Source organism: Olea europaea, chromosome 18, assembly GCF_002742605.1.
Source record: "Olea europaea var. sylvestris chromosome 18, O_europaea_v1, whole genome shotgun sequence".
NCBI lineage: Eukaryota > Viridiplantae > Streptophyta > Magnoliopsida > Lamiales > Oleaceae > Olea > Olea europaea.
In genome coordinates this window covers 5,178,161-5,189,902 of record NC_036254.1, presented here as the reverse complement: position 1 = coordinate 5,189,902, position 11,742 = coordinate 5,178,161, and the positions used below count along the sequence as shown (strand labels likewise).

At 32.8% G+C, this 11,742-nt stretch overlaps 2 protein-coding genes across 2 annotated transcripts; one reads left to right on the top strand and one right to left on the bottom strand.

Moving 5' to 3' along the window:
- Positions 1-4,968: 4,968 nt before the first annotated feature.
- LOC111367262 (phytosulfokines-like) lies at positions 4,969-5,589 on the bottom strand. The gene is made up of 2 exons (XM_022988034.1): positions 5,391-5,589; positions 4,969-5,284 (listed from the first exon to the last, which is right to left on the bottom strand). Exons 1-2 carry the CDS (start codon positions 5,487-5,489, stop codon positions 5,159-5,161), a joined length of 225 nt encoding a protein of 74 aa, XP_022843802.1. The 5' UTR covers positions 5,490-5,589; the 3' UTR covers positions 4,969-5,158.
- Positions 5,590-10,038: 4,449 nt separating this feature from the next.
- On the top strand, positions 10,039-11,584 carry LOC111367261 (basic leucine zipper 4-like). The gene has a single exon (XM_022988033.1). It carries the CDS (start codon positions 10,663-10,665, stop codon positions 11,311-11,313), a length of 651 nt encoding a protein of 216 aa, XP_022843801.1. The 5' UTR covers positions 10,039-10,662; the 3' UTR covers positions 11,314-11,584.
- Positions 11,585-11,742: the final 158 nt, after the last annotated feature.

Genomic DNA, 11,742 nt, shown 5'->3' with positions numbered 1-11,742 from the left:
TTTTTTTTTTTTTTTTTTTTTTTTTTTTTTTGGCTAAATTAAAGTAAATGGGATGGACGATGCAAGTAAATGAGAACAAATTGTAAAGTCTGTATTCAAATTATAAAAGTCTAGGGAATGATTTCACCGTACTATCGACAATATTTTCAACCTTCACAACTATTTATATCAATCTTTTTAAAATTTATAGGCAAGAACACTAAATTGATTCCATTTCCCTCTCTCGAGCGCCAAATATTTTAATTCTAATATTTCTATTTCGAACTAAAACATAAAAATTATCAAGCACGTGGTTCTTAATTTAAACAAGTTTCAAAGATTTTGCACTTTCTCTCAAAACCTACAAAATCTAGGTTATATTGTCTTAAATCACACCTAAATTTGCCTTTCTTGATCATCGAAATTTAAAGCATCAAATCTTTCAATGAGTGACTAGTAAATTGAAATCATTGCACAAGAATCAATATAAATAAATAAGCGAAAATATTAAATGAAATAATTATATCGGAATCAAAACATGTCTACGTAGGTTACATCAAACCGTAGAATTGATGTTTAGCTCATGATGGAAGAATTAAATCTAAACAAATTGATGAATAACATAAAGAGAAAAAGAAAGAAAAACTCTTTTGAAACTTTTAATTGAAATTCCCCTTGATGTTTTTCATGCCTCCTTGCTCTTGATGAATTTTTTGTTAAATTGTCTTCAATCTTGCCCCCTTCAATTTTTCTGTTTGGCCCCTTCTATTCTTATTCAAAATAGGGTTTTTTGAATGATATTTATAGTATATTGAGGTCTTGGACGAATTAGGGTTGAATTGGACCAATAAAAGAGTCCAAAAACACAAAAATGTGTTTTCCCACATATCCGATGCCTCAGCGTCCAAGATGGGCAATGCGGTGCCGGACTTGCTGCTATTTTCAGTGAGTTGGGTACTGTGGCGCCGGTTCGGTCGAAAACGACAAACTGTACATCTTTCAATATTTTGAGCATAACTTTTTTGTTCGATGTCCGATTCAGGTGATTCAAGATGAGTTGGAAAGCGAATTCAATGGAATACAATTTTGCTTGAGACATCATTCTCCAATTCGATCTTTTGATATGTCAAAAATGGGTGTCAATGTGAGACTGAAATTCTAGAGTATAACTTTTCGGTTGGAAATTGATTTGTGATCATGTTTTTCCTTAATTTGATCACTTTGACATCTTTCTTCATCCAATTGCCTATTACTCTTAGATCTTCATCATGTGGTTTGACACAACTTTTGAATATTTTCACTTTAGTTCTCGAACTTTGGATCTCTTACAATTTGACATTTTCTCCAATTTCACCAACTTTTACTTATTTCATTCAGTTTCATCAACCTATATCACAATATTAAAATAAACATTAAAACATTCTAAAACACTCTCAATGGTAGCAACATAATGAATTAAGTGGTACAAATATAATGAGTATGGAGAACTCATCATGGGATCTAGCAAAGGAGAGAGTTTAGGAGCTAGTAAGAGTAACTGTACCTGGGGTGGTGGCATTGAGTAAACGAGAGCCAACTTTGAAGCGAGAGTTGGTAGGTAGGAAACAACCATGGACGGATCCACATGGGGTCATGTGGGGTCAATTGACCTCAGAATATATATATATATTTTTTTAAAATATGTAAATTATCTAAACATTGTCCATTGCCAAGCCCAAATCTTCAAATTACCCAAAACCTTGTCCATTGCCAAGCCTAATTGCACAAGCCCATTTATTGTTCTTTCACTTGTCCAACCTCAAGCGACCAAGTTTATTTTCTCTCCACTCCTTCACGTGGCTTTTCATTTGCATTTGGACTTTCTCTAAACCCTACAGAGAGAAGAATTAACACAGTGGTCTATGGAGAGTTCGAGACCACCATTGAAATTTTTAGATTCTCTTTTTGTATTAATTTTGTGATTTTTCTTCCATCTAGGTAACAAATCAATAGCCTACTTGTTTGATTTTATATGTTTTTATTCTAAAATTCATTTGAACTCGAGATTTGAGACATACTGTTGACCACATCCCCATTGCTTGTTATCTCGTCTAAAACTGAAAGTTTGAATGCTTAACATAGATGAATGATTCAACATAATGTTCATAGTTTTTCAAAATTATGACATCGAGTTCTTAGACAGTCTAGATTTTCTATTATTTTTCTCTGTTGCAGTTTAATTTTTAGCTCATTTTATCTTCATATTTAAATTAAATTGGTTAAAATATTCAAATATTTTTAGTTTGAAAATGATAGAAGTCAAAAACAACATTTTTGTTTGCAATAATTGCTTATAAACGACGTTTGGAAGTCGAAGATATGAAATTTTGATGTGTTATGAGATTGGACAATGCGTTTTAACCTCCACTTGTATAATTAGTTGGATTATATGTTGTTTAAAAAAATTGTATTTCAAATTTTACCCCACAATACTGAACGTCTAGCTTCGTCCCAAAAAACTAGAAGAAATGTACCCTCAAGTGGTTGAATAGTATGAGGTAGAATAGAAACCTTTGGTTGTTTGGAGGGTTTGACTTTGGACTTGGTTGCGGCGATGTAGGAGAAAGATTTGGTGGTGAGGACGTGGGCTTCGATGTTGGTCGTGGTGCCTTTGGAATGGCGGCGATGGCTTTGGTCCTAGTCGTAGTGCCTTCACAACGATGACAATAGGTTGGATGTGGTTGTAGTGATTGGGTCTAGTTTTTGTGTTTGATTTTGGGTGGGTGGGGAAGATGGAGTTATTCGCATCTTTTCTTCTTTTTTTTTGGTTGATTTTTATTTAATTATTTGAATAGTTCTTTATAAAAAAAAATATTTATTTACCATTTTGTCCCTAACTTAAGTGGTCTTTTTAAGTCAACATTACTATTTCAATGTTGACTAACAGTATTATATATATATATATATATATATATATTTTTTTTTTTTTTTAAAATATGTAAATTATCTAAACATAGTCCATTGCCAAGCCCAAATCTGCAAATTACCCAAAACCTTGTCCATTGCCAAGCCTAATTGCACAAGCCCATTTATTGTTCTTTCACTTGTCCAACCTCAAGCGACCAAGTTTATTTTCTCTCCACTCCTTCACGTGGCTTTTCATTTGCATTTGGACTTTCTCTAAACCCTACAGAGAGAAGAATTAACACAGTGGTCTATGGAGAGTTCGAGACCACCATTGAAATTTTTAGATTCTCTTTTTGTATTAATTTTGTGATTTTTCTTCCATCTAGGTAACAAATCAATAGCCTACTTGTTTGATTTTATATGTTTTTATTCTAAAATTCATTTGAATTCGAGATTTGAGACATATTGTTGACCACATCCCCATTGCTTGTTATCTCGTCTAAAACTGAAAGTTTGAATGCTTAACATAGATGAATGATTCAACATAATGTTCATAGTTTTTCAAAATTATGACATCTAGTTCTTAGACAGTCTAGATTTTCTATTATTTTTCTCTGTTGCAGTTTAATTTTTAGCTCATTTTATCTTCATATTTAAATTAAATTGGTTAAAATATTCAAATATTTTTAGTTTGAAAATGATAGAAGTCAAAAACAACATTTTTGTTTGCAATAATTGCTTATAAACGACGTTTGGAAGTCGAAGATATGAAATTTTGATGTGTTATGAGATTGGACAATGCGTTTTAACCTCCACTTGTATAATTAGTTGGATTATATGTTGTTTAAAAAAATTGTATTTCAAATTTTACCCCACAATACTGAACGTCTAGCTTCGTCCCAAAAAACTAGAAGAAATGTACCCTCAAGTGGTTGAATAGTATGAGGTAGAATAGAAACCTTTGGTTGTTTGGAGGGTTTGACTTTGGACTTGGTTGCGGCGATGTAGGAGAAAGATTTGGTGGTGAGGACGTGGGCTTCGATGTTGGTCGTGGTGCCTTTGGAATGGCGGCGATGGCTTTGGTCCTAGTCGTAGTGCCTTCACAACGATGACAATAGGTTGGATGTGGTTGTAGTGATTGGGTCTAGTTTTTGTGTTTGATTTTGGGTGGGTGGGGAAGATGGAGTTATTTGCATCTTTTCTTCTTTTTTTTTTTGGTTGATTTTTATTTAATTATTTGAATAGTTCTTTATAAAAAAAAAAATATTTATTTACCATTTTGTCCCTAACTTAAGTGGTCTTTTTAAGTCAACATTACTATTTCAATGTTGACTAACAGTATTATGGATGGAATCAGTGATTTGGACCATGACCACACTTAAATATAAATTTTGGGACTACAACCACAAAAATGAAAAGTTAAGGTGTAATCTACAACAAAATGAAAGGTTTGGGACCGATGCTTCAATTTTTCCATTTTACAATCACTTATAGTTTTATGTGTCAAACATTCCTAAACCAACCGTGGATAAATTGAGAACAAGGTTGATGGAATAATTTATTTAGCATCGCTAATGTTAAAAAGAACTCTATGTGATATGTAAATGATATTAAGGTGTGTTTGTCATTCATTATTTGAAAAGAATGTATTATGAAATAGTGATTGATGTTGAAATGTGTGGTTAAAAAAGAAGAAAAATTTTTAAATTTATATGTAATATTATTTTAATAAAGAATTTGTGATTGAAAATGAGTACTTCAGAAAAAATAATGAAAAAAAAATGAGAGAAAATTAACGACAAACTAGGGCTAAATAATAAATTTTTATGACAGTATGGCTGTATGTAACGCGTTTAATTAAATTTACCATACACTGACATAGCTAGCATTGCTCACAGAGATGACTTGAGAATTAACTGTCAACTATCGTCACTTTTAATTGCAGCCATTTTTTCATTAAATTATTTGGCGCATCCATTGCAGTCGGCTGTTTTAGCATTTCTAGGCAAAGCTCACTCAAGCGTGACAAGTAATTGATCCGCGTTGGGATTCTTATCGACAGCTGGTTAGATATAGACACGTGTACATGCACAACCAACGGCAAAACCAGCAAACCAGTACCAGCATCAAATTCATTAGAACAGTCTGTGTTCGGGGATGAAATTCAACTAAGAATCAAAATAGATATGCAGTAGAAACTGTCAGATAGTATATTTTACCACGATAGCTGCAGATCATTAGGAGTTTTACACAAAAGTAAGTAACAAAGAAACCCATTTTTTTCATTGAAAATCTATGGCTTATGCTTCTGGGTATAGATATAGTCAAGATGGGCAGCCAGAGTCCTTCTCATCAAACATTCTTCTTCACCAACTCCCTTGCAGCTCTCTTCCACATCCACATGCTGTGGTTCAGCACCCTGTCAAAAATAAAAAAATAAAAATCAATAAACACAAATATTAACTATCTTATACAATAAAGAAAAGAGAGGAGAAGAAAAGAGATAATATATTTATTCGACAAACCTCGTATTGGGTTTTAACAGCTGGCTCGGGGCGTGCACCAGATGAGAGAGTGAAGAGGAAGAGCAGTGCTATGACGAACATGGTAGTAAATTTAGACATTTTTTAACTTTCTTTGCTTACTGGGTGGGTTTGTTGAGAGTGCGACGACGTCAATTTATATGGAGAAGATAAGAGAAAGCCAATTGCGAAACGTATCAATGTGAAATCGGAAGAGTAAAAGTGGACTTTATGCGAATTTTAGAAAAAGAGATAATTAATGGCGACCACAGGAATACCGACTGAATTTTGCCCAAAAGGCGAATTGTTCGACGTCGTTTTAAAGAACACGTTGACTAGTGCTAAACAATTTCATTTTCATCTTTAATGTGGCCTCTCATATTTTCTTGAATACTCTTTTCATTGGTTCACATGTTTTAATGGGATGTTACCTTTCTAGTAAAATTTGGTTCTCGTCCACCATATTATTAATGAGTACTATCGATACTCAAATTTCCCTTCTTTTTGGTGGGGATCACACTAATTAGTAAGTAATGAGTTCAAAGTTACACTATTTAAAATTGACTCGACAAATTATATTATGCTCCTGTTTGATTCTCATTTTAATGTAAAAATGTGCATTTTGGAATAGTAAGTTGATGAAAAATGCGTGGTTAAAAAATAAGAAAAAGTTTTGAGTTTGTTTATAATATTATTTTATTGTAAAATGCATGATTGAAAAATACAATGAGAGAAAATTTATTTTAAAAATAATGAGAATGTTATATATTTTTGTTTGATATTATTGAAAACGTGTTTACCATCTTTTATCGTTAATTTTATGTTTATTTGCATACTATGAATCTATGATCAAAAATGCCGTTTGTACAATACTTTTTTTTACATCAATTTTCACACTTTCTCATAAAGGTGGGGTCCACGATTAAAACCACTTGCATGTGTGTGTAATGTGAAAAATGATGCACTTGTAGAATGGTTGGTCTATGATTTTACTTTGTACTGAAGGAAGAGTAAAAATTGAATGGACAGCATAGAAAGGGAAACCAATCAAAGGGTTCATTCCACGTACTGGCAAAGTCCATCGGATGAGTCATCAGTTACTAAAGATCCTACACTAATGATGTGTAATCATAATTAAGATGCACGTTAATTGCGTTTAAAGTCTTTTAATTTGTTAATTAATTTCAGTGGAAATTTCATAACAAGGATTATTTGGAGAGAAAATTAAAAATGATGAAATGTTTGTAACTCCTTTTTTTTTTTTAATTAAATTATTGAAAATTTTGAAGTTTGAAATTTGAAAACAATAATATCTATCAATTATTAATGTTGATTATGATTTTACATAGTCAATTAAAGGACATGTTTTACCAAATGAATGCTACCATACGATATATATGAGGTTATTCATAGGCATTAGAGTGTTTGTCTTAGCCATCTTATCCAAACGTCAAATTTTAATTAAGAATAGACTTGAATGTACTTAGCTCACTCAATTCGAGAAATGAGTATTAGCTCGACCAATTGAACAAAGTGCGAGTTACTAGTTCAGTGGACGTATAGTCATTCATAAAATAACAAAAATACATAATAGTCATTTTTAATAACATTAAATGGTCTTATTTACAAATCCATCATTTAAATAAAATGGTTCTGCTTGACTTTTAAAAGTAATTTGAAAATTTTACTTAAAGTGTGATAGTTTAAAGAACAGCTATTCAAATTGAAGATCTTCATTTACTTTTTCCCTCAATCTTTTGAGGAATATTCAAATTATTAATGCATTTCAAAAATATGTTGCGAGCGCTACCTCAAATGAAGACTCTTCTAATTATCCTTTTAAATCTAATTTTTCACTGCACTTATTCATGAACTTTTTTTTTTTTTTTTAATCATCTGACAATTTGATTTTTGCTGGGGTAAGAACTAATTTGAAAATTTTGTTAAAAAATACAAAAAATTCTTGTGAATTAAAAAAAAAAAACAAAAGTTCACGATCAACAAACTATTGAAGTCACTGAAATATAACACAAAGATATTTATATCACAAAAATGCTATATGTACACAAACGTTTACACTTTCCTCACAAGAGAGGGGACCGCTCATTTCCCCCTTCTTGTGAGGGGCGTATAAACACTATTGTACAAATAGCAATTTTTTTTTTTTATATTATGGCTGATGAAACTTTTTGAGGCTAAGATGCTAGTTTTAAACATCTTTGAATACTTTTTTAAAAGTGCTTTGCTTGATTGAGGTAACTTTATCTGGAATTTTTTAAACCTAAATTATATCGATTTTATGTCATATGTTACATGATACAAATTCTTAACTAGAATTTTGAACCTACTTACAGTGCCAAATTTACAATGGAGTCAACTGCCTCAACATTAAACTTGAAATCCAAATTAAAATTTTGTAAAATTTGCTTCAACAACTCTACAATCCTACCTCTTCCCTTGACTTCTTATAGACGAGGTAATAATATTACAAGGTGTTGGTAGTTGAAATAATTATTCAAAGATCATATTAGCGATTCCATGATTTCACATATCTATTCATATACTATTATCTGCTAATTAAGATTTAATATACTATTTTCTTCTAGTTAAATCCAAACGACGCGGGTTAGAACGACTAATGGAGCAACTCAATCCATCATTGTTAATATAAATATAAGATTTTTGGATGCATCTCAAATGGTTCATGCGAATATTAATTATTTTAATTCTGTCACATTCTTTTATTTTCTCTTTTTCCCATTAAAATGAAGGAAGCTATTATATTCTCTTTTATTAAGGTTGACATAAAAATAAATTCAACTAAACGAAGTAAAAGAAGGCTGTTGCAAGTGGGAAGAATTACACACGTTTATGGTCTGGTCCGGGGATTTTGTGTTCGAAAAATGGGATTCTTAAATTGGGTCAAAAGCGCAGATTTGGAATTCCTTTCGGCTAGTAAAGCGTATATGGTCTGGAAAGATTACATTTGCTTTAATGAAATAAACCAACTTTTGAAATCTTATAAGATTTACCTCCGTCATCATGTTTCTAGACAACCTCAACTTATTCTAATAATTATTCATATAAGTTGTAAGTAGATAAAAAAAAAATATATATTAAATCAGTAATAAAATAAGAATTGTATTTTGAAGGGCATTATATAATGAGGAGACGGAACCTTAACCAAATAAAACTTTATGTCTTGAAAATTATTTATTTTTCTATATTACAAAGAAACTATGAGTTAAAAGAGATTAAACTAATATATCTTATGACACATATATTTTCTTTACCCTGCGTAGTCAACTTATTAATTATTTTACGTAGGATAAACTATAATTGTTTTCCTTTCAATGAATATAATTTTAACTTCAATTTCACTCGAGCATCATTCTAACCAAATAAATATATAATTTCGAGATCTCATGAAGGAGAACACAAATCTCGCTCAAAATTATGCAAAAACAGAACCACTTTCCTGTGGAAACATGCACGTCTTCATTAGGAAAACAGTAAATCCAGTTCAATCAAGAAATTGGACATATCATTTCAAATCATTTGACTTGATGAACAATGTCATGATTTTAGGCACTACATGCACGAATCTGGATTAAATCCCGTGTACAACCTGGCCATGTTTTAGAGAAATTTCTTCACATTCCAAGAATTTCTTGAATTCTAATGAGAAACCACACTATATGATAATAATATATTATTTCTGATTTGACAGAACCAACATTCCCCACAGAAGCTTCTAAACTTAGTTTAGCCCACTTGTAGGACCATCTTTTGAATTATAGACATTCCTATGATGTTTTTTTTATGTGGTGCAAACAAGTCATCAAAATTACTATTCCAACCATCATATTTGATTTCTTCGCTCACAGATGGTATATACTTTTCTCTCTAACGATCAAAAAATCAATTGTCATAATTACTATCGAACAGGCCCATAATATCAAAGTTAATGTATATGTAGCAAGATTGTTGATCTAATGCACCAACCCCTCTTCTTCTTAATATTTTATTGGATTCATAGAGAAATTTTAAGTATGATGAAATTACTTTTAATTTAATTTGTATGTTAGTAAATTAGATTAGATTAGACAGTAGAATGAATAAACTGGTACATGTCTTTCATTTTTAATCTCGTCTAGCTAGCATACATTATAAGAACCTGCCTTGTGATGAGATTTGCAAGATAATATGTTGATGTTGTCATTTAAGCAACACCCATAACATTGGAAAGGACTCAAGAATCATCAAGTAATAAAGAGTTCTCTACCAAATATTATGGCAGGGTAATCTATTGATTATTCTACATTTTTTCCTCCATTTTTGTTTACTACAAATCCATATACACACTATCTTATCTTTTAACCTGAATTAATTTAATTATTTAAATGAAATTTGAGCTATAGTTTAAGAAGCGCTCGTCATTCTTCATTTGAAATTATCGAGACTATATTCACATCATGTCACTCTTTTATTATCTTGAAGTTAAACTTCGATGTCTAATATTCTATGCCCTAAAATCTAATCTTATGACTGGAGGATGCTAAAGAAAAATTGAAGAATAAAGAGAATTAGAACATGGTCACTAGGTAGGTGAGTAAAACATTATGTTGGCGTTCATTTCTTCTTAACTGAATTTCAAATTTTTCTTCCTTCTAGCAGTACTTAAAACCCTTGTATCAGCAACGAGAATATCGATCATCGATGCTAGAAATTGTGTATATGAAAACTATAACTCAGTAAACTTTTGACATAAATTCTGGAGGTTTTTTTCAATATCAGTGAAAACCTTTAATCACTAAAAACATAGCTTCAGCCTTCAACTATTCATAGCTATTTCCTCGTTAATTTTCTGATTCCTCAGAGCGAGATCTATAGCAATACCTTCCTTGACGCCATCTTGATTTTTCGAGTTGACGATTACTCATTAGATGGTCGCACCACGTAGGCTAATTCCTACCCAAATATCTCACGTCCACAAGATCCTGAACCGTTTTGTTTCTTCATGACTAAGCTTAAGCCGGGACACACACGTTGATGTAAGCCCCATGCACACTTGGAAAAGCCAAGAGCTGCCCCCACCACCATTAGTGCTGCCTGACTCAAAAGCTACCCCTTTAAAACTTGCCAATTACCAAATTGCCACTATGTGGACCAGCCAAATCGCTTTCGGTTTGCCCTTAAATACCGCCATCCACCCTCTCGTTCCTTCCCTTTTCCCCTCCTAACCTCTCTCAACCCCTATAAACGGTTTCCGGCGATGATGTCAACATTTCCGACCGTTTTTTCCTCTGATTCTTTCTTCGGAAACCCATTTCCATCTTTCGAAGGCGGTTTCACTCCTTGGGATTCCCATGACCCGGCGTTTCTCTTTCCACCTCAAGAAGACGAGCCGGTCCTTGTTAGCCTACAACCACCCCAAGAACCAGTCAATTCCAATTCTAACAAACCATCCCCCCTCACTCCAAATTCATGTTCCGATGAACCGAACCGGAAAAGCTCTGAAACCGTGAGATCCGGTTCAGAGGAGACTAGCCGTTTAGGTGCACGAGCAATCATGGATGAGAGAAAGCGTAGACGCAAGTTATCGAACCGGGAGTCGGCACGGCGGTCCCGAATGCGTAAACAGAAACATTTGGAGAACTTGAGGAACCTCGAGAACCGGTTTAAAATTCGGAACCGGGAACTAACGAATCGAGTGGGTTTGATGATACGTCAGAACCAATTCGTCCGGCTAAAAAATGATAGCCTTCGATCGGAAGAGATCATGCTTCGGCAGAGACTTTGGGATATACGTCAAGTATTGGTCGTCCGGCAACTTCAGCAGCATTTAAATCCCTCTGCATGGCCATGCAATAACATTACGTCCATCAATGCGGAACAAACTCTACACCAGTCATTAATTACGTAATGTTTATATAATAGTAAAAATAAATAAGGCCGTTTTTGCCAAACGTGCATGCTTGCATGAGCCCTAGGAAAATCTTTCTTGTTAGTGTCCGTGTAAATTAAATCTGGGAAGAAACTAGTGATGATTTTTGGAACTGGTTGTAGTTTAGAAAAAATGGGTTGTTTGTTTTCTTTCTTCTTCTTCTTCTTCTTCTTCCTTTTTTTTTTTTCTTCAGTGACGTAGAGAGTTTATTGATGTATGGCTTTATATAATGGAATTTACTATTTGTACACGGATGTTTGTACATGCCCCTCACAAGAGGGGGGTCGCGCGTTTTTTGGCCCCCCTCTTGTGAGGGACACCCGTGTACATATAGCACGACCCTTATATCATAAATTTAATGTCTCAAATGATACATATCTAATTTTCAATTTTGTAATATTGAATCCG